This window comes from Alligator sinensis, unplaced genomic scaffold (genome assembly GCF_000455745.1).
Source record: "Alligator sinensis unplaced genomic scaffold, ASM45574v1 scaffold323_1, whole genome shotgun sequence".
Lineage (NCBI taxonomy): Eukaryota > Metazoa > Chordata > Crocodylia > Alligatoridae > Alligator > Alligator sinensis.
Window position 1 is genome coordinate 845,337 of NW_005842483.1, and position 23,692 is coordinate 869,028.

A 23,692-nucleotide genomic window follows, 5' to 3' on the forward strand; every position below is an offset into this window, starting at 1 on the left:
GGGCCCGGGTGCGGCACCCAGGGCAGGGCTGGGGGAGCAAGGGGGCGGTTGGGAGGCTCGTGGCAGAGCCCCCTATGCAGTGGGGGGCAGTGGGGATTGCCCCCTGCCTGGCAGCACCCGCTAAATTGAGGCTTTTTTTCCCCCCCAAGTGCTGAGAGCTGGAGCAGGCTGGGCAACCATTGCCGGGCTGGGAGAGCAGGCAGGGGATGGGCCTGGCCTGGCTGATTCAGAGAATCGGATTCAGCTGAATGAAATTGGGACAGTGATTCGAATCGGCTGAATTCAAATCCAAAGCGAATACTAGCCACTTCGCACAGGCCTAATGCCTAGTGGTGTCTGAGCAGCAAGACATGTCTGAGGCATGATGTCAGGGGAGAGAAGGGGAAGATTATACGGGTCCAACATGTCTCATGGGCTCTCCTTCCTTCCAGTGGGAACCATGCCCTTTTTGGAAATCTGGCCTGATATAACTGTCTGTGGCCTGTCTCTGGTAAGGCCTGGCTAGGCTGAATTATGAAATTGTTTCCTTGGGATTGTTTTATCCCCCACATTGAGTGTCACAGGTGTCCAGATTTGATTACTACCTTCAAGTCCTGTCAGGTTGAGTCAGAGGGCATTTAGCCATTGATGACATGTTGCCAACATCTCATGTGGAAAGAAACGTGGCCCCAGCACTTAAATTAAGCCTCGCCCACCTCTTCCCTGTAGACCGGCAGTCCCTGATGAGAGGATGTTTGTAGTAATGGGAAAGAGGGGTTAAGCATTGTGTGAAGTGTAGCCTTGACATCCTCTGTCTTCAGAAATGTTGCAGTTGATTGCATTATGAGGGAGTCTGCCCAGGAGGTAACCAGCCAGAGCAGCTCTCTCAGACTCCATCTTCACATGGCTAGCAAACAAATAACCCCGACCTCCCTGTCTAGCCTGGTAGCACCGCAGTCACACCCATTCTCTTGTAAGTGAGAGACTTAATTTGATTTGGGGCTTTGGAAAGGCCTGTTTGAGCTTGTAATACACAATAAAATAGGACATAAAAATGCACATTAACAGGATAATGCTCAGATTAATGTTGTCATTATTCAATGGAAACCAAGTGTGACGATTAATCTGCCAGCTGTGAAAGGGAAGATTCTGGGCAGGTTGAGGAGAGAAGCCACAAAGCTGAGACAAGCCCCTTAACTATATTCCTACACGGCTCAGTTTATGTTCTTGGACAAGAGAACCACCACATGAGTCATAAAGAGGGATTACTTCCTGCTCCCTCTTGCCCACACCTGCAAGAACATCACCTATCATCAACTACTGGCGCCTGCACTCTTAGAGAGGTGGTTTGGGCTAGCCCACAGGGCACCCACTTATGGAGCCATATTTATCTAACTAAGGTGTTGAGAGGGAACCCCACTGATGTAGTATCCATGGTCTTTAGAGTGTGTATCCCCCCATATACCTGTGAGATAAGGTACTATTACAGATGAGGAACAAAGACAGAGACTAAAGTCCAAATTCTCAAATATCTCTAGGCACCTCCTTCCCACTGAAACTGGTGGAATTTGAGTGCTTCAAAACCTTCGAGGATCAAATGGCTTGTCTGGGATCACACAGGAAGTCTGTTATGTAGTACAAAATTGAATCCAGGCTTCACAAGTTCCTGTGCTCGGCCTTTATGAAGGAACCATCTGTTCAGCTGGTTACATTTTCAGCTCTGCCGTAACCTGGCCACATTCTGCCCTTCCTATCTCTTGTCTATCTAGGCTTCAAGCAATTTGGGGCAGAGGCTCTGTCTTGCCTTGTAAATGGCCCCTGATTTCTGTTGGCAGCTTCCAGGCCTTACCCATATAAATAATACTAATAAAAATATCCTCTGAGCCTTTTGTTCAAGACCTCCTTCCACCTAGTGTACAGCCAATGATCCTAGTGCCAAATGTCAGCCTTCCTCTCTTTTATTAGCAAAGTGAAAGCCTGAATTCAGTAAGAGTTTTGCTGTTGACTTTAGTGGCAGCAGATTGTGAGTCACAGACAGCAAAAGAGTCATTGTGTAGGCAAGCTCCAAGACACGGAAAATAGACCACAGTAGCTATTTGTTACTTGATCCCTGTGCAGATATTCTTATTATGCACTGAGTGCCTTTTGAGTCTATTTTGGAGGAGATTAAGCTAAACGGCAAAAAGGCACACTTAGTGCAGCATAAAAATATCCATGTGAGGCTAAGGCAGAATTGCTACATCCTAAATTTACACTCTATCTTATTTTGCAATTGCTTTCCTGTGTAGGCAAGCCATTATTTCCTTAGTGGATTATGATGAATTTTCTCTCTGCTGGCTTGCTGAAAATCTTCCTTATTAAAGTACCATCTTTTAGAGGAATAAGGAATACCATCTTGACTTGTACAGAATAGATTACATTGACAACACTACGGGCCTGAGCTAACAAAGCGCTTAAGCACATGCTTAAGTCTCACCGGCATGGATATGGCTTAAGCATGTGCATATACTTAAGTGCTTTGCTAAATGAAGATGGGTTTAAACACAGGCTTCCCTGAATAAGGGTCTTATAACTAGTAAACACAGCTGCTAATTAGACCTGGTAGGATGATTTTTTTTTGTAGGAAATGTCAACCCTTCACTTAAAACCCAAAAAAACAGTCTTGGGGAGGATGTCTGTTTTCATCAACAGAAAGTCTAATGTATTAGGCTGAAACCTGTTTAAAACAAACAAAAAAGAAACATTTTTCCAATGAAAATGTTAACATTTGGAAGAAAATAAACATTGTCAATCAAAGATTCCTTCCCATCAAAAACCCAGCTTTCCATGCCAGTGTTTTGACCAAGTCCCCAACACCACTACTTGCAGATGTGTCACTACTAGAACCATTTAACATGACCAAATTTTGCTTTGGATAATTGTTTACAATTGCTACAACATCCTCCTCTCGCCTATTCTCTGATCTGATTTTGTCCACACAGTGGTTGTATACATTCAAGTTTAAATCAGAAAAAAACTGCACGAGCCTGGCTGTCCATTTGCTTATGCTGGTATATCTCAGTAATAACCATGTTTAAAGGATATGTCCACATTGCAGTCACTCCTTTGGCTACTGTTCAAGCAGACAGACCTGAGCTAGCTTTAAACTAGTTAGTTCGGGTAGTGCTAGAAGTATAACCACAGCATCAAAGAGCTTAGCTTGGTCTGCAAAATCCAATCAAGAAGCTTGATAAATACTTGGCCAGATAGCTCTCTGTTGCTGTAACTACGCTGTGATCAGCACCCGAGCTAGTTAGATACCCCAGCTGCGGCCATAGCCAAAGTCCATAGAGTTACCCTCCTGTATGAGAAAACGGGGCCTTGTGAAGCTTTTTAACCTTTTTTATTATATTTTAGCAGTAATGTCACAGAGATAACATCAGCAATATGAACCTTTAAAATGAGGTACCTACTGACGTGGAGAATTGAACTTCTCCAAAGTAATTCCTATTTAAAACCACTTTTCTAACACAAATTGAATCCACCAAGAGATAATTGCATAAACCACCACTCACAGGCATCAGGCCAGGATTTATTCCTTATATTGGTGTTTTGATTTTCTCAAACTTCTCTGGGGCGGGGGGAAGAGAAGTTTCAGTAGGAAGCTGGTCCTGGTTCCAGAAACACTTTACACACACTTAACTTTATGCAAATGAGTAGCCTTAGTGAATTCAGTGTTGTTACTTGCGTGTGAAGCTCAGACTGTGTTTGGGAGCCTGTATCTGTGTTTAGTTGCAACAGTAGCAGCACCCTTCAGAAAGATCCTATGTACATGTACATTGAGCTGTACAGCTTTCTAGCCACAGTTTATAGTTAACAGCAGAACTAGTTAAAAATGGAGGGACTCCTTCTGATGAAATTTGCATTTTATTTCCTTCATGTGTCAAAAATGTAATGAAAAAAAATGAGCAAGTCAGTTTAGCTCATTGGCAATATTTTACTCTTGTCAGGTCGCAAGGTGCAGAATTTAAGCTTCAGCAATGGTTACCACTATGCGAGTCTCTCTGTTATGACAATGATGCGTGTCATTCTGATACACCCCCTTCCACATCTAAACCTGTCCTAGACACAAAGATGAAAAGAATATAGTCTTTAAAAAAATCTATCCTGAACAGAATTTTAACCTTCAAAAGCAACGGTAGTAACTCCATGAAGTGCAACTAAGAACAACTTTTCATCGCTGTTGATTTCATATAAGTGATGCTCAGATCCAGTGGTGGTGTGTGTTCATAAAAAAATAAAACCCTTGAAAATAGGGCTCATTCAACCCAAAAGAACCTCTTATGCAAACTATGCAAGCGGAATTAAAATGAGGTCAGATGCAAATAATTTGAGAAAAGATTCTTCTCCTTTCACGTTCCCTTGTTTCAGCGGTGAGCCCGAAACTGTGCTGCTAGGGCCTTTGAGATCCCAGGTGCACAGGGCATGCTGGGGCTGGAAGAGGGAGAAGGGGTGTCTGCTGGGGAGGTTTCGCACTGCCTTGGATCACTAAGTAGTTTTAGGGAGGGAAACTCTGGGGCTACTCTAACCTCTTCTGTGCTTCTTTGGACCTGTGGAGGAGCACAGTTGAATTATAGCCATCTTTCCTCCCTATCCCATATAATTAAAGAGCAAAATTATGTTGACTTCAGCAACACAGGGCCAAGCCATAGGAGCTGAGAAGTTCCAGCAATAAAAATCACTCTGCACCTGGTCCAGCGAAGTCTGTATTTCTTCCTTTGTTTAGCCAGGTAGAGTCAAGCTATCTTCATATCCAACTCCCAGAACATTTCTGGGCCTCACTCCTTTCTGCCTAATTGGTCCCTCATCTTGTAAGAAGTTGATTCTCTCCTTTTATATATGGTTTTTGTTTCTTGGCTATAGCCTGGAGCAGCAGTTTGTCAAAAGTGAAGTGCTCTAAAAGTGATTGTTTCCTGTTGTCCCAAGGCTGCCAGATGAAGGGCTTTTTGGCAATCTAAATTTTTATGTAAATTGAGACTTCTTCAGGGTTTATCTTGAGAGCTGTAGGTATTAGTTGATTAAGAAATGCAGTTAAGTCCTCACTAACCTGGCCTTTTGGGACTGCCAGCAGCTATGTATTTTTAAGAAACACTTGGGTTGTTACCCAGCATTTCAGGCTCCTACTGTGTGGGAGGACTTCATATTCTTTAGCTACTAATGTCCTCAGTTCATTTACTTTCACTGGTTGATCCTTAACTCCCTGATTCAGCGAGGTACTTCAGCCCAGGAAAGAGGTTTCACAGTGACTTACTTCACAATGTAAAGTTATGGGTTTGTTTCATTTTGTTCTACGTTGTATTTTTCCCAAAGTTGGAGAAGTTCTGGAAAGTTTGACTGCAGATAGGGGGAAATATAATGGAGGAAATCTCTAAATGTCATTTGTTTTACTGCATTCAGCAGCAAAAAAGGAGAAAGGGGAAAGAAGGGAAAATATTAACATCCATTCAACATTTGGATTATTTTTCAGTTTTAGAAAACCAAAGGGAAACACGTTTCTTAACCCAGGTTTTCTTTGTTCCCCTCCCCCCCAGCAGCATTTTCCAACCAAAATTTATTTGGGATACAACTCTGTTTTGGAGAGAGGGAAAAATTGATTGCAGCATTTTGGCCAGCTGTCCTGTCCAACATAAAGCTTGGAGGGCCTCTTATAAGTCCTTCCTGACTATGCAATATAGTAATTGTCTTTTGGACATTAAACACCTTAATGCAGTGAAGGCCTTAAGCCAATACCATTCAGATTTTTGAAGGGATAGATAAGGAGGAGACCTAGCCGCTGCCAGCTAATCTCTTCCAGGTGTCACCATCCAGCTTTCAGACTTGCTGGCTTTCTGTGGAATGCAGCCAGCATATATAACATTGGATGTAGTACTAGGAAGTTATTCTTTTTCATTTAGCCTGATAAGATTAACGGCATCCATACTACATGGGTGAAGCCAGCTTAGCAGCCCTCTCAGCTCTAGGGAGCAGTAAGTGAGGAAGGACAGACCTAGAGTGGACTGCAAGCATCACATCTCACAGAACTCAGTATATTATCTGACTGGCTGCTGGCAGGCTCTGTAGAAACGTGTCCAGGTGGTGCAGGGGCATTATTAGCAAGACTGCAAGCCAGTTGTGAAACCAGCTCAGAGTTTCTCTTGGATCCATCTTATAAAATGCAGAGCATTATACGTAGTGGCCGTTTGGAATTTCTCCCGTTCTGCTGCAGTTCTTCCAAGGTAGCAACTGACAGTCCTTTCTCCCGGGTCTCTCAGAAAGTTGCGGGGAACGGAAGAGTGGGAGGGAGAGCAGATGAAGGCAGGATCTTCAAGGAGTCAGGTACATCCCAGAGCTGGGAGCAAAATGAGTGTCTAAACCCATGGACATTTTCACAATTTAAAAAATGTTTCTTGTCCTGAATCAGGCCAAGAAGTTGAAAGTTCAAACATTTGTAAAAACCAGGAATGGAAAAAAATGTCACTTTGGGTCAGTCATAATGGGTGCCTATAATGGGTGCTTGTTTGCATTCTAATTAGAACATGTCGGAGCAAACTCAATCTAGTTTGCTCCATGTTTTAATTAGAGCCTTCCAGCGTTGCTTCGCCATCATGTATATTAAGCCCCCATGCATTTTAAAATGGCTCCAGGGGTGCTTTATCTAAACATCTGCTTTCGATAAAGCACTCTGCAGCCATTTTGAAACATGCGGGGGCTTAATACACATGACGGTGAGCTGTTTGAATTAGAGGAGCAGTCCAGGAACCACTCTAATTAAAATGCCCCCCACCCCATCCCCATGCATCTACATAGGCAGCCCATGTTTTGTCTTGATCCCTTTGAAATGTTTCATTTTGATTTTAACCACCTCCTAGTTTTAATTCTTGTCCCTCCACTTAGCTGAAATATGGAACCAAAAAGCTCTCTTGAACAAGAAAACTAGGTCTTTTTAAAAAATATCAGAGGTAAACAATGTGAGGCCAGTTGAATTCTGAACATCTACACGGGGGTTTACTACAGAGTAACTATTACATTTTACATTCACAGCATTGCTAATAACTTACAAAGTGCATAAACCTGGCTTGAGATCAGTCAGTGCCTGCAGGTTGTTTGCTTGCTGTAAGCTGCTCTGAGCCTTTCAGATGCTGTTAAAATATAAATCTAAAAATAAATAAATAAATAAATCTGGAATTTTTTTTCCCCCCCCTGAGTGTCTTCATGTATGCAAGTCCTTACAGTGGAAGAACTGGGCAAACAGTAAGGACTGGTCGTATTGGAGGCTGTTGGAAATCAAGTTGAGAGTTGTACAATCTACAGAATCATGTTCAGAACCTAGAGTCTCTGCCTAAGTTGGGGGGAAAAAACATAGCAGCTAATTTTGGCTCAATACTCTTAACTGTCAGGTGCAAGGTACTGAAATTTGTCTGTAGGTTGGGCATGAGTTATTTCTGAACAAGATGGATAGTCTGGGGCATTATTATTAATTAGTGGCAATAACGCATGCCTAGCAGCAGTGGGATCATGGAGTCCTTCCTTGTTTTTGAACAATCAAGAAAATTAAGGCCCAGATCTACACTTTTTTTCTACTTTGTATTTTTTCCAAAGTTGGAGAAGTTTGGATAACTTGAGTGGAAATAGGAGCCGGGAAACAGTTCAATGGAGGCAACTTTAAACATCATTTGATTACACTCAGCAGCAGAAAGGACATTAGGAAGAACTTCTTCACAGTTCGAGTGGCCAAGGTCTGGAACGGGCTCCCAAGGGAGGTGGTGCTCCCCCCTACCCTGGGGGTCTTCAAGAGGAGGTTAGATAAGCATCTAGCTGGGGTCATCTAGACCCAGCACTCTTTTCTGCCTATGCAGGGGGTCGGACTCGATGATCTATTGAGGTCCCTTCTGACCCTAACATCTATGAATCTATGAAAAGGATAAAGGGAAGAAAGAAGGAAAAATATAAAAATCCCTTCAGGCAAAGGAAAGGAGTGCAGTAACCACAGAGCTGTTTCAGAAAGGAAAGTGGTGTTACCATCACTACCACCACTTCCCTTTCCTCTGGCTGGGGTCTAAAGGGCTGCTGCCACTTTTGGTGTGGAGCCCAGTCAGGTGGATGAGCTCTGAAAACAGCTGAGGCAAAAGAGTGACTAGTTTGTGGACCTTGATGTGGTTTAGGTGAACAACAGGGCTGCCCAGCCCTGTTAAGCCAGTTTCTGGGCGCACACAGAAGCAGAAATGTAGGCACCTGTAAAACTTTAATATCAATAACTGAGGCATCTCTAGACACAATCTTCAGGTGTACAGTTTTGGACTGAGATGCCCAAATTCCACTTTAGATACCTAAAACTCGTTGGGGACCTGACTGCCAGCAGGTATGCAGCTTAGGGACAGAAGGCCTGGAGGTAGCACAACGCACACATTAGGGGCTCACAGGATTTAGCATGCTGGGTGCAAATTTGGTGCTGAGCACTTCTGACAAATTCTTATTGTCTATGGGAATGTGACCATGTCATTGGCTGGGCCCCTTGATATCAATGAGTGCTTTGCTTAAATGGAGCCTGCAGGATGGTTCTCAAAGAAAAGACCTGATTTTCCTCTCTTCCTACTCCGTATTGCTTTTCTTTGTAAAATAGTTACAGTGAACTCCATGATGGAGTAGCAGCACCAGGTATCTGCTGCTGCTGTTAGGAATGGCAGTTCACCCTGGATTTGTGAGTATATTCTCTAGTTCTCCTTACTACTGCGTAGGACAGACATTTGTATGGAAGGAAGGAAGGAAGGAAGAAGGAGATTGCTCACTGCATAATTCATCTCATGCTGTCTGCTTTGAAGCCGCAGACTTTACACATCAGTAACTATTTTACTAGAGCTGGCTTGAGATGTTGCAAGGAGCACTGATCCAAAGGTCAAGGTTTATGTTGTTTCAGAACATCACTATCCTGCCATCCTGTCCTTTCATTGCATTGCTCCTTTTCTTTTATTGAATCTTCTGGAAGGAGAGGTCACTTGGAGAACCTTTGTCCTTTGGGGCTGCTGTCTGGCTCCGTGGCTACGTGTTAACATAATGGGAAGGGAAAATGATCATATTGCACAGCCCATATGATAACTTTTAATTAGTCTGTAATCAGTTTAAGTTGTCTGTAATGCTCACAAAAGAACAGGGGGTTGTGGGACAGGGCCCCATCTGGTTCAAAATAGCATGGTCCCATCAAGCTGATGGAACTACAGGGATTTACACCTGCTAAGGATCTGGCCAACAGGAAAATTATTTGGGACCCAGGATTATAGGGATCTCTTCCAAGCTCTGTCACTTACTCTTGGACATGGACAAGCCAATTTGTGGCTTGGGGTTTTAACCTCTCCCTCCTATAAAGCAGGAATAACAACAAGAATACTTGCCTCACATGGGACTATGGGGTTCAGTTATGGTTTAAGAGCTGTGAGATCTTCAGTGATAAGAGGTTACCCTGGCACGAATGTTCAAAGTCTTGACAGCATCGCTTAGTAATAGTATTTGTAACTGGGAAGTAAAAAGAGGCTATTTATTTGACCTTGCTTGCCAGTATGTGGTTGGAGGATTAGTATTGCAATACCACTTAGAAGCACCATCTGAGATCAAGTCCCTGATGTGTTAGGTGCTGTATACTGTGTAAGAGGCAGTACCTGCTCCAAAGAGCTCAGAAACTGAGTAACAAAGAATTGTTCATTCTTTGCTCAGGTTCACAAATGCGGGATTAAAGCACTGAGAGGTGAAATGATGTTCCCAAAGAGGTTGTAGCAGAGGTGGGACTTAACCCCAGATCTTCAGGAGAGTCCCTTCACCACAAAGCCACCATCTTCCTCTTCCTCCCCTTCATCTAGTCCTCCAAAACCAGGTATAGCTGGGGTCAGCAACATTTTTGGACAGAGTGCCAAAACCACCCGCAACCTTGACTTGTAAGATGTTGGCATGCCAGGGGCTGATAGCAGGGCAGCCACGAAAGGCCCAACCCTTGTAGTGGCAGCTCAGCCCCTGCCCCTTCTCCGAGGTGCGAGTGCCAAGTAAAAGGCCTACGCATGCCGGGGGTTGCTTATCCCTGAGGTATAGCCACCCACTTATCTCTCTGCTTTTTACTTCAGTCCCTTGTCCCAGGATCTAATTGTATGAGTTTATTACCCACTGTAGTCAGCTTTATCTGTACCCAGCCCCAAAATGTTGACATCTTAACCTCTGAGTTTGGGGATGGAGATCAGGTATCCTTGCATCTTGTAAATCCTCCTTTCCCTCATTTGACAAAGCTCTGTTCGGTCACCTCAGAGCTCTTCTTGCAGCTCTCTCAGCTTTTCCTCAGAGCCCTTAAACTACACAGAGCTTATTGCAGGTTCAGGGCCTCTGGATTCTGATCTATCCCACATCATTTTCATGGCAAATGCTATCCTGCCTGTGGTACAGCATCAGTGTGTCATGTAAGATGCCTTCTTGAGAGCAGTGAGGAGCTGAGATGTGTTCGTGTTCCAGGTAATTTTCCATCTGCTTCTCTTGCTCCATCTGGACATTGTCTTCCTCTGCTTCTGTGGGTGGTGTTAGGATGGAAAGTCCCCTCTGGCACTGCCACAGGACACTGGGTATATGCATAGCTGCGTGTACCCAACAGGGCCTGGGCATGAGCTGTCACAGGGATGGACAGCTGTCTTAGCAGCTGGTCCCTCCAGGGGAAGTTTAGAAAAGCTGAACAGCTGCTCTCTCTGGGCATTGAAGGACTCTGCTTTGCTTTTCACTGCAGTTCAACCTGTGCCTCCCCACGCTTTATTTTTAGCTGCTGATGCTGGCAGTTTTCTTTAGGTGCCTTGGTACTACAGGACATATGGTTGAATTATTAAGGGAAGAGGAAGAGCAAAGAGTGCACTGTGGCAGGGGGGGGTGTCTAGATTTTTCTCTCCCAGCCACGTATCTCATCTGGTATACAACCATAGGCCACTTCAGTTTGTCTCAGCTCCTGACTCAGTAACGGCTCCTTTAATTTGCACCATACATCTTCTATTTCCTTTGGTGATGAATCATCTGCTCCATGCAAGTCTGTCTCCAAATGTCTCCCCTGAACCCCCTGTTGGGCTCCAGTCTGCTTAGCCTTCTCCCAGGCTTTCTCTAACTCCTGAGTCAGTCACCCAGACCCTGTATGTTTCTGCATCATTACACTTCATCCTCCTTATTCAGGGTGCAGACACATGACCCTTTATCATTAGTGTGACTTACTTCTGTTTGCAAATCCATGTAAGTCATGCTGGTGTCCATCTGAAGCACACAGATGACCAAGATGGCTATCTGCAGTTGGTGCCATTAGGTGTAGGGAGCTGGCCATAGCCTGCTGCACTGAACAAAGTGTTACCTTGGCATGAAATTGGAGCTGCAGAGACATCACCAGTACACAAGTAGACAAGGTTCTTTGGGTAAATATGATATTTTTTTTAGATAAACTAAATAGTTGGAAAAAAATGTTCTTTGCAGACTTTCGGGCACAAACACCCTTCCTTTTGCCTGAAAGCATTGCAAAAAACAATGTTTCTCTCCCTTTGCCCAAAAGCTTGCAAAGAACAATTTTTCCAACTATTTAGTTGGTCTATTCAAAGATTTCACATTTACCCAAGGAACCTTGTCTGCCTATATCCTTATACCAACACAGCTACAACCAGCACCACCAAAACACAAGTGTAATTTAAACCAATGTAGGTGCTCCTACTTTCCAAGGGGTAACTTTACCCCCAGACTTGCACAAGTGTAGAGCCATACATCATGTGTTTACTCGGTAGTTGCACAAGTGGAAAGCTGGATTACTCCTGCGTTGTGTGCCCACACCCCTGTGGTCTACCCTTAGAAAAGTGTTCTTCCTTAACACAAGATGATGGGCTCTGCTAGGGACTCCTTGTATATCTTTAAAACATTGTATCAATTGAACAAATGTACCCTTTGCTGTTTGCAGGAAAATGTGTTCCTTGGCTACATCATCCCCTTAACTCTGCCCCTTTTTCAGTCCGGCCCCTCACTCACTTTAAAGTGTAGGCACTTGTATTGTGTCCTTACCTGGTGTAGATCATAAGGTAATGATGCTGTACCTGAGGGCCACTTATTCCAAAAGTGGGAGAGAGCCACAACCAATGCTCTGTTTCACTAGGGTAAAGGACTCAGATCCACTCCTCCATCCTGCACATCCTATGGGGCTCCCATAGCCTGCCTGGAAAGCTAGCAATAGGAGCATCTAGGACTCCTCCTCCCTCCTTTGCCTTGCAGCAGACAACCAGCCAGGGAGGTGCAGAGCAGCTGCCCCAGGGAAAGGCGAGCAGCACCCCTGGTTCACACTAGAGCTGGAGGTAACTGAGCAGTGGCTCCACGTGTCTCTTGCCTGCCGCAATGAGGCCAAATGAGACATTTCAGCTTTAAAAATCACAAGGTTTGCATTGTCTGTTCACAGGTAAATACAGGCTGTCTTCTAGCTGTTCTGCAAGAGCCACAATTTAATATCCTCATGGCCACAGGTTGGCCATCACTGGCGTTGGAGATTTGGAACAGGGACAGCACCTCTCTCACACCTGTAAACACTGTATATGTCCATCTAAATGGCAGCTCTCCCTCCCTGCAGGTGAACCTGGTGCTGAACGAAGGGAAATCCCTGGGTCTCATGATCCGAGGGGGAGCAGAATATTCTCTGGGCATTTACATCACTGGCGTGGATAAAGGCTCCGAAGCAGAAAGCACCGGCTTGAAGGTAAGAATGATGCTGGGAATACAGATGATGCTAGGGACTCCCTAGGATTTGGTCATGCATTGACCTGCAGCATGAGTTCCCATTCCTAAGTCATGTGGCCACAGTCACAAGGCTGGTGCACAGGGTCTCTGGTCAGTTAGCTGCAGAAATGCCCCTTCGGCTATGCCATACTCTTAGTGAAGGATATGCATTGTACGTAGAGGCCGATTCTCATGGGTGGGTCCTTAAAACACTTTGACAGTGCTGCCACATGGGGAAGGACTGCAGTGCGCACTGAAGTGTGCTCACCCCCTCTGGAGCAGTCTGGGTCTGTCCATGGGCAGCAGTGCCCTGCACATGGCAGCTTGTCATCAGCGTAACCTTGTTTTCAGTGGTGATGGAAGTCTCTCTGCCAGGAAAGAGGCTGGAGTTGCTCTCAGCCTACACATCAGAGGCTGCAATCAAAGACAGGTGTCCAGAGGGAAAAGTAAGTGTTTAACCAGTCTCCCACCTCCTGCGCTGTCAGCATAGCAAGTTTTCCATTAAAGCAACTGAGCCTGGTGCCCCCCTCCCTCCACCCATGCATCTTTCATGTTATAACTGATGAGAAACCAGTTCTCACTAGTCATTTGGAGCTGGAGCTTTGATCTACTTACCCAAAGTGCTCGCTCAAGGAATCTACATTAGCCACAGCCATGCCAGGAGGCACCAGTGACAGCAGGCCCACCACTCCATCTGCATTAGTTTCCCTCGGCTGCAATGACATTAGCAAGTCAACTCCAGTAGTGATTGGAACCACAGGGGTTAAATTCAAGGCAGACTGATTGTTTCTCCAGGAAGCCTAACTTGATGGGACTTACAGCTACTCCTGCGCCCTTCCCTAACTTGGTGCAACTTAGAGCTACTCCTGGGCCCTTCCCTGTCTCCTCCTATCAGGCAGGTTCTCTTACCCTGAGGATCAACTTCTGCTTGAGCTGTAATGTCTCGTGTTTGGTGCAGTAACAAATCTTCCTCCAGGGTTGTTTCCTGCCTAGCTGAGTCTCCCTGCTGCCCAGAGCTGGGTGCATGGTTGCTGTTGAGAAAGTATCAGGCAACCCTTCCTTCTTCCATCTAAGAGCCCCTCCCGTCTTGTACTCTGTCCTAAGGAAGGTTTGGTAGGGAAGCTGCAGGAGCTTTGCTGCATCTGGAAGACAGGCACTTGGGGCAGATGTGATAAAAGCCTGTCTCAGTCTCAGACAGTGCAATTGCAACGGAGTTGTAAAGGGAAACACTGGACCCTGGGGGATGCCTCCTTCGAGTGTGGCTAGGAACATGTTTAAGAGGCAGGTTTTACACAGTGTAATTTTTTACTCTGTTGTTCAAAATAACCAAGGTGCATTGGCCTTTCTCTAAACAGCTCCTCTACCCAGAATCACACCTCTGAGCTCTTTGCTGTTATTTCAGTGTTTTTGCTGAACAGGGAGTCAGGTTTTTTGGGAGTTAAGTCTCTCAGCCTGTGGTTAAAGCATAGGGATGATGGAAGGCTGAATGCCAAGGAGCTGATGTTGTTCCCTCCAGCCAGACAGTACTGGACTACTGGGCCTCGAGGGACAGTACAGCCTGATCCTACTGCCCCTGGGATGGGCTGATGCACTACTCCCACAGCTGTGCTCTGAGGCCAAAGGCTAATCCCACAACCACGCTCCCTTGGCCCTCTGAAACCACCGTGCTGTAGAGAAAGGATGGACCAACAGTTAGAGCACTAGAACAAGACATTTTGCTTCAGATCCACACCTCACCAAGGTTTTATGGGGATACATGCATGAGAGATGGTGATACACTTGGATATTATGCTAATATGAGCTGTATTAGTACTCCAGAGGGAAGGAGAGCTAATCTTCCCCCAGCTTTTCTACTTGCAGCCAGTCCTATAAACCCTTTGTCCCAGAGCTAAACTCTTTTCATTCTGCTCAGCTTCTTATTCTTGGCCTCTGGGATTTTGGGCTTCTCACCTTGAAACTACATTCCCCATGTGCCCGATCTTTTTAAAACAGACAATTGATGAATTAAAGATGTCCCCAGCAGACGTTTACACAAAGTCATAGCAGTGGGCCGCAGAAATTGGGCTGCTGGACTATTAAGAGGGGGAATGTTATCTTGTTGGTATTAGCCATAGCACAGAGCTGCTTTTTCCTAAAAGAAGCAGAAAACAGAGGCGCTAGGTATGGTTGCCTTCAGCTGTAAAGCAAGTCACTTTTTGATTTGGATGGTTAGTCTACTGAAAGCTAACCTATTTATTCCTGGTGTCTGCTATCCCAGGACTGGGTGTTCTGTCCCCTGCCCTGCCCACAGAAATACCAACAGCCTGAAAGATTAGAGGTAGGAGAAGGAAGCAAACTTACAGTATTTTCCTAAGATTATTTTGTGATCAACGTCTCCATGTTGCTCCAGGCCCCCTTGTCACCCTGGTGCCTCTTCCACTGACTAGAGAAAATTGCTGCTTTTCTTAGTCCAGCCAGACATGCTGATGAGCCCAGCGCCACTGATGGGATGCTGGGGACAAGAGAAAGACATATGGGGAAAAGTAATAGCAGGCACATCAAGAATACAACCTTCTGTTATTGGCCTCTCTCCTTCCTATTACCGTTTATAATATATAGCATCATCTCTGCACTGATTCTCTCATCTCCGTGGCAAAAAAAGGGAGAGAAACAATCACAGAAGCATCTATAAAACTGCACCCACTAATCCTGCAATATTTTCTTCCACCTCTGCCAAGCCAGGATTTAATGGGTGGTGTTGTTTTCTATGCAGGGCTTCATGCAGTAAGCATTGTTTTCACATTGGATCCTCTGCTTATTGATTCTTTACGCCTCCCTCCTTGCTTTGCTGTTTTCCGGTAACTGATTTGTGTGTCAGCAGGCTGAAGCATTTCTAAATACCAGGCCGTGTGTGTGTGTTTTTATATAAATACATATATTTCCCTCCCTGATTTGTGTGCACTGCAGGCCATAAATTTAGAAATACTTGGTGGATGGGGAAAAATGTCCTTTCATTCTTTTTGCTAAATATTAGGATAATGTTCTGCATTCACACACTCCTTGAGCTGATGTTAGCAATGACAGAGAGACCAGATCCTAAGATGTGAAAGAAACTGAAGCTAAGGAGGCTTCCAAGTAGCTTGTTGCACCATGTAAAGGGAAAGATTCTGTATCTGTTTAACAGGGGCTTGCTCCAATGACTACTGACTTCATTTACTTTAATGGGCAATGGATATCGCTTGAGAAGGCTAAGCTGTTTTCTTCAGGGCAGGATGCTTCTATCTGCTCTCAGTTCTATTCCATATGTTGAATGATGATTTCACAAGTAGATAACATAACTCCAGTTCAAGTATTCCCCCAGGGGGCCAACAAATATCAGGCTTTGAAAGAATGCTCTTATGGTTATGAGACTGGATAGGATCTCAGTAGCTAAGGATTTAATTCCCTGCTGTGCCGCAGGCTTCATGTTATCCTGTATAAGTAACATAAAAGCAGACCTTAAAATTGCTTCAGGACAGATAGTCAAGTGCATAATTGGGCTCAGACTTCCCAAATTGCCCAGCATTCAACAATTCTTTGGGCCAGACATTTAAAAAGTTCAGCACCCAACTTGTGAAAACTGAACATCATTTTCTAGAGTTGCCCACTTATAAATGTCTCTTCCTAAATGTATTTTTGTGCCTCAATTCCCATCTAGAACATGGTCATAATACCACTCTCTTCAGAGTTTTTGACTGTCTGGACTGTGAGCTTTTCAGCATCAGTGTGGTGTGTTCCAGTATCTCCAGCACAGGGGAGCTCTGGTCTTGATTAGAGTCTCCAGCCACTGCTCCAATATAAATACCACCGAAGAATAGTAGAGTTGCAATAGTAGAGTTGCTGAACTAAGGCTCAGACATGTTACTGTGAAAGGGTCAAGTATCATATAGTGTGGTATGCTAGCTAGTTTATGGGATTTGTAAATCAAGGTTCCTGGTGCTTATGCCTGGCTTTTCTACTGGCTCCCTGCACAAAATTTTCAAACTTAGTGTATGAAGTTGTTGGCTACAAATGTCCAACTCGGGATCCTTAAAATTCTGGTTTATTAAGTGGATTGAAACACTGTAATGAGTTAAATCATAAACCTTGGGGCTGGTCCCCACACACACACACACATGCACACACATACACACACACACAATAGCAAGCTACAGAGTCAGGTATACCTATCCTACAAGCGCTGGAGTCTGCCGTCGATGGCCAGTTGAGGCTTCTTTCAGCGTGGTGTTATCTTCCAGAAGGGGGTCGCCGGCTGGTCTTTCTGGCTGGACAGGTCTGGTCGAGTTGGAGATTAAGAGGGCGCCACTGAGGGTCACTTTTCACTGCCTTTTATCTGTCCTTGGCAGACTTTGGTGACTCCCCAGTTTTCAGGTTTGCCCAATCCAGGGGTCGTTGACCCTCGTGGGACTTCCCCCCCCTCGGTGGCTAGATCAGTGACGTTTAGAGATTTCCCGGTTGTTACATAGTCTTCTATTGAGTTTTTCCGTTGGTTGATCTGCAGCTTCCCAGGTGTTAATTTCTGTCTGCTGCTACAATGTTACACATTCAATCACTGATTCACTCGCTCTTTCAGGGGCCAGCCTGATACAGGGAAGGACAGTTTGATTCCTGCCCTTGTTAGCATTGTTACAATGTATAACTTACTTATGAAACTAAAACACATTTAGTTGAAAGTTGAAAGGTGAAGAGTAAAAAATATAAGCTATAAATGCCATGGCGCACAAATAGATAAAAATACCAAAATACAAGGGGAGATACAAAATGCACACATACAAATTTTAAAACACAATTCCTTATCTTAAAGTGAAAGAGAGAGGAAGGAAGAAAAGGTAGAAAAAGAGAAACATATCCAAAGAGGGGAGAGCAAATGCAGGCAAGAGGAAAAGGGGGCTTTCTGCTACAAAGTTAGACATCTACAATCATATTTAGATACACAAATATTTTAGGAGTCTAAGCATACCATTCATTAATTATTTGCATTGCAAGTGCACCTTAGAGGTCCAGGTATGTTGTGCTGGGTGCTGTATCTAACAATAACATGGTCCCAGTGCCAAACAGATTGCAGTCCATATATTGGATGAGAGACAACAGGTGGATACAACAAACAGACTTGCAGGAGGAGTGGGGAGGACAGCAAATGTGCTTTGGAATTCCAGCACCCTGGCTTGATTTCCAAAGGCACAGCTCACCCTTTGAGCTCCCAAGAAAGCCAGGCAAAGTTGACCTTCTCTGTTTTGAAAGCTAACTCCCTAATGCCTCTGTGTCTCAGGTCTCCCAGATGCAAAATGAGAATAAATAATATTGCTCCGTGGGGCACAGTGGTTGTTGAGGACTTTTTGATCCTTATATGAAAAGTGCTATAGAAGTGCAAAGCATTAGTTGATACTTCAGAGATCCAGCTGCTTGCCAGCTAGTTAAAATCTCACTATTTCCAAGTTTCACAGCTAGAACATTACAGCCAAGAGCAGGGTACTCTTCAGGTGTCAGAAGAAAACAGTCTTGATCAATATAAATGATTAATATTTAAATAGTTATGCCCAGGGCCTTGGCCATATTTGATATTTATTTTTCTACAAAACTTCTGCCTTTCATGAAACTCTCTGAATACATTTCCTTAATGAAAAATAACCATTAATGGAAAGCTGCCAAGTTAAAAAAAATACCAAGGTCACCCATGCATAGAAGATTTTGGTTTGTGCTTTTTATAATTCTCTTCTGTTGTCTGAAATGAATCCACTAAGGTCCTGAAACTCTTCCTATTAAAAACAACGAACAACACACTGCTGTTTTGAGAAGGGTGGGTGTGAGTGTGTGTGTGAAGACAAAAAAAGCTAATGCAATCCTTGGATATATAGAATAAGTTGTAGAAGTCTCTACAGGTTGTAGAAGTCTCTTGTACATGGCATTTGCAAAGCTAATCCTGGACCATTTTTTTAAATATTGGTGTACACACTGAAAAAAATACTAAAATGGAATATGAAGAGAAGACAGACATCAGTGATTTAAAGGGCTGGCATAAAGTCCTTTTGGCAAAAAAACTAAAGGATCTCCGTCTGTTTGGTTGTCTTGATCATGGTTTAAAAATACCTTTAGAAAGAGAAAAATAGAAAAGTTGCTGAAGTCCTCCATGGGAAAAAGAAAGGGAAGTGAGGATCTGAGCTTTATAATGTGTGAACAGAAAGCAGGAAATATCTTTTCACATGACACAGGAATAGAGCTGATCTGAAAATAAGAATTTGGGGCAAAATCCAGTATTTTTCCAGTCAAACTACTGCCTCCTGGTAGTAATAGTCCAGGTGACTTACACCCCCTTTCTCCTTTATGAACTGGGTTCTCAGGCTGGACTGTCTCTGTCATGAAGCATTGACTTCTTCCCTCTTGGAGAGAGAAGAGAATGTCATCATGCAATTGTTTCTTTAGTGCATCAAGGAAGATGTAGTCTGGCCAGCAATCTCATCCAAAGAAGTAAAAAGGAACATAAGGCACCAGAACTATAACTCTCCCAAAGCACCGTGGGGTGTATGATGAGTATAAATCATACTCATCATACACCCCACATAAAAAGCCATAATATTTTGGCTTTTTATTACATATCAAAATGTTCTGTAAAATCTCATTACAAAACCCCATTTTCCATCAAAACAGTTTTGACAGGAAATGTTTGACTTAGTCCTACATAATAGCAAGAAAGCACATAAACCAATCTATGTACTTTACCAGAAAAAAAATAATTCCATCCATCTCCTTCCTTCACAGACATGCCATTGAGTTGTAATTACTCCCTGTCAGGATATTAGCAATACTAACAACTGCAAGAGAAAATACAACACAAATGTTGGGAACACATATAGACAGGTACATTAAAGGATAGAAAGAAACCAGGTGTTTAGAGCTGGTACCTCTGCATTATCCCATATGGGACAGAATGTGAAACTCATTTAAAAATCTGCCCTTTCAATCTGAACTTTATTTGGTGGAGGAATGGGAAATGTTGCAAGGAAAATGAGGCTATGTATGGAAGTGTTAAGGGGATGTTGGATCTTTTGCTGAGAGGCCATTATCCTGGGTTGGGAATGAATAATGATGGAAATCTGGTATCGACTGATAACTGTTTTTTTTTTACCTCTGCAAAACAAGCAAGGCGGGTGGAAAGCTGTTTGAATGGAAAATTTTCAGCTGGAATACTGGATTTTTGATTGAACACATTTCACAAAAATGTCTGCTTTTCACAGAAAATGTGGATAGTGTTATTGAAAAAGCTAAAGGTTAACAAACCAAAAAAAAACCCAAAACCCCACCATGGCTATATCACTGCCATGACAGTACATCAGGAGAAAACTGAGGTAGCATGATGCAGTCTTACCACAATGCCTGGCATGTAGAGAAAGACAACATGAAGTATTTGGCCTACAACTATAACAACACAGTGCAGCAGCACTTCAAAAATGAATGATTTTGTTTTCCAGATGAAATACTTGTTTTCATGGGTTTGGGTTTTTTTTACTGAAAACTCAGTTTTCCGTAGAACAGTTCAACAAATCATTTTTAAGGTGCACCACATTTCTGAGGGAAAACATACCTCTCCTGAAATAAGATAAGCCCACCATCCTGCAAACAAGCAAATGTGTGCAGAAGTCTCATCCACATCACTGTCGGCTCCTTCCTGAGCAACTCCCAGAGGTATTGAATGCTCACAGTTCCCACTGAAATGAATAGGCAGCGAGGATGCTCAGCAGCTCCAGGGGATTCTCAGCTCTTTACAGCATGATTCCCCAAACTAGCTTCAACTGCAGAACAGCTTAATCAACATCTTTACTAGCTCTCTCAGCAGGTAGGCTCTGAAGTTGGCCAGACTCTGGAGGATGAACTATCATGTTGCTGGTAGCCATGGTCCTTATAAATCAGTGTCAAGACATACTGATAGGAGGCAATGTGAAATGGTACCAATTATGAGCTACTACTTTGGCTAGATGAGTAAAACTCTCCTTTACCATGATGCCTACAAAAAAACCTCACAATGGTTAGGCAGTACGTGCGCTGAAATCATTGTCCATCTTGTTAACCAGTACTATCATATTGTTCCCTGGGGCTCCCATTGTGTGTCAACAAGGTGTCTCTTGTCTTAAATTATAATATCTTGAGGGCAAAAGCTGTCTTTTTCTCCCGTGTGTGCTTAGCACCTAATACAGTGAGACTTCTAGGCTGTGACTTGTGCTCCTAGGTGATACCATAGCATAACTAATGAATAAGTGAAGTCACATCCATCTTGCAACTTTGATCAGTGCCGTATTTGCTTCTGAAGTATTTTTAAAAGAAAAATATATATAACCAAAGCCAAAGAGAGACCTAGGCATATTAAAGAACACTTACATGTCCATCTCTATCAGGCACTATACAAAATTATTCATCCAGGCAAGATACCTGTCTCAGCTCGTAGATCCTGCTACAATCCATGCATCCTCAGGAGATGTCCCTCTGTATTTAGTGCTGATACACTAAATCCCTTAGTTAAGGGCCAATTCAAAACCCTGTTAAAGTCAATGAAAAGATCCCTACCATATCAATGAAGTCTAGACTGTGCCCTTTTTGTGTGTAGAGGAACAGCTTTGGATTTTGGTTTGTATGAGCAACATATGGAAAAGACAGTCAACCATTGCACTTCCAAGACTTTGCAGGAATGTCCATCTTCTGAAATCACCCTGGTGACCAGATGTCCCAGGTCTTCCCCATCTTTCCTCACAAGACTCTGCCACAGTCTAACATATCCCATGGTCAGAAAGATTTTTTTTCTCAACACTCAGCCTAAAATGTATTGATGTGAGGCCTGATCCAAAGCCCAGTAAAATTAGTAACAGTTTTGCCATTGACTTTGGTGGGTGTTGAATGAGGTTTTTAATTTCCATTCATTAAGACAAGTTATATCCCCAAGATGCACAATAGAGAAATCCTCCCAATCCTTGAAGTTTACATCCCACTGATATATTATAGATTGCCTGTGCTTAGCTTACCACCTAGCCAAATTACACCTCTTTAATCTTTCTTCATAAATCAATCCCTTCAAACCTCTCATCACTTCTCTTGCTCTCTGAACTCCTGCTAATCTTTCTAGTAATATGCATTGGCCTCCTTTGATATCCATCATCAGCCAAGGTCTAGTCAGCATCACTACTTCCCTCCTGTTGAATCTGGGCTTCCCAGATTATTATGCTCTCTGCATTAACTCCCTTTTTCTAAGTCAATTCTTTTTCTCCTGCCCAGGTTTCTACACTCTCCAGGTCTCTTTGTTATTACTCTATCCCAAATGTTCTTCCTGATTCCTTCAAATAAGGTATTATCTGCAAATTTCATTTAACCTCCCACTTCTCGTACATTAATGATGTTAAATAAGGCTAGTGCTAATACTGAACCCTGCAGTATCCCATTAGTCACATTGCTTCCAGCTCAATTCAATGCTATTTAGCATTATCTTTTGTTTAAAATCTATTAGCTAGTTTTCAATCCACATGCCTGCTTTCCTCCAAGCCAGTTTGAATTGATTTTTTTTCAAGATTTTGTGAGATGTATTATCAATTTCTTTACTGAAATCCTGATAATTTTTATCCACTGCGTATTCCTGTATCCAGTCATTTTACAATTCTCCGCAAAGAAACAGCCAGGCTGGTCTATCAGATTTTGTTCTTTATATACTCCTCCTGCCTTCTGTAATGGCTCCATTGCCCTCTGTGGGACATACTTACTCAGCACCCACATTTCAGATCAGGTTTTCAAAATAGCTCATTTCTCACCTAGACCTTGAAATAAGGAGCCAGATTTCTAAAAGAGCTCAGGAACTCGTAGTTCCCGTGGTGTCACTTGATTTGCTGTACGTCTCTGAAAATCTGGCTACTTACCTAAGTTCTAAATGGGACCTTTTCTGAAAATCTGGGTCTAAATATCCAATATAGTGACTTTTTTTTCATCTCACTGTCCCCACCCATGCTGTACTGAGGTTAGGTGCGAGACCCATCATGCAGCAGGTTTGTTTTTTTTAAGGTAAAACATTTGCCTTTTCCCAGTCTTTTTTACCTTCCCAGTTGCCCTTGACTTTTGAACAATGATTATCTGTGTTAATCAGCAGAATCACTTGCTACAGTTGCCAAAGGTACATCATCTGGTCAGACTGATTTGTGTATGTTGAGAACATTTCCAAATCTTCTTTCTCTTGCTTTTCAACCATACCTATTTTCACAGGATTTTTCTTCTTTATTAAATGTTCCAACACATTCATGTATTTTGTGTGCAGTTCCTTTGTACATATTAATATTCCAGGAGCACTGAAAGGTCCTGATATAACTTGAAGTCTTAATGTGCTAGGTATTGTACAAACAGATCATTAGAGACCATCCTTGCCACACAGATCTTAACCTCTAAATACAACAAGGGCAGGAGGTGCCAGGAAAGCATGAAGTGACTTGCCTGAGGTCATGCACCAGGTCAGTAGCAGTCAGGTTTAGAGCCTAGTCCCAAGCCAGGATCCTTGCTGCTTGACCACCCAGTATGGTCTGGCTAAGACTGTACTAGTCTTACCCTGAGACCTTGTGCTGCAATCTGTCCTGTGCTTCCCCAGCACCTGAGGTGCTGGCTCTAATCATAAGCTCAGGTCTCTGACACCTCCATTTTCCTTCTCTCCCTGGGCAACTTATTATAAGATGGCTTGCTGGGTTTTTTTGGGTCACCATGGCAAAAATTAAAAGATGCCTCATTAAAACTGCATGGCCGTCTTGTACAAAAAAACCATGAAAATTTAATATGCGCAATGGAAAACTATTAAAGATTCATAATTGCAATAAAACTGTGATAGAATTTGAATTTTGATCATTTTAGTGCTGCAGTGAGCCAGCCCCTCCTTATGTTAGCAGCAGAAACCCATTCCAGTGCGGCTTGCTCAGTG

General features: G+C 43.4%; 1 protein-coding gene across 1 annotated transcript in view; it reads left to right on the forward strand.

The window, feature by feature from the left end:
• Positions 1-23,692, forward strand: part of WHRN (whirlin) — a 116,364-nt gene that overhangs the window by 44,987 nt on the left and 47,685 nt on the right. The window contains exon 4 of the mRNA XM_006031128.2: positions 12,599-12,724. Coding sequence (XP_006031190.2) covers positions 12,599-12,724 — 126 coding nt within the window. The remainder of the gene's footprint in view (positions 1-12,598; positions 12,725-23,692) is intronic.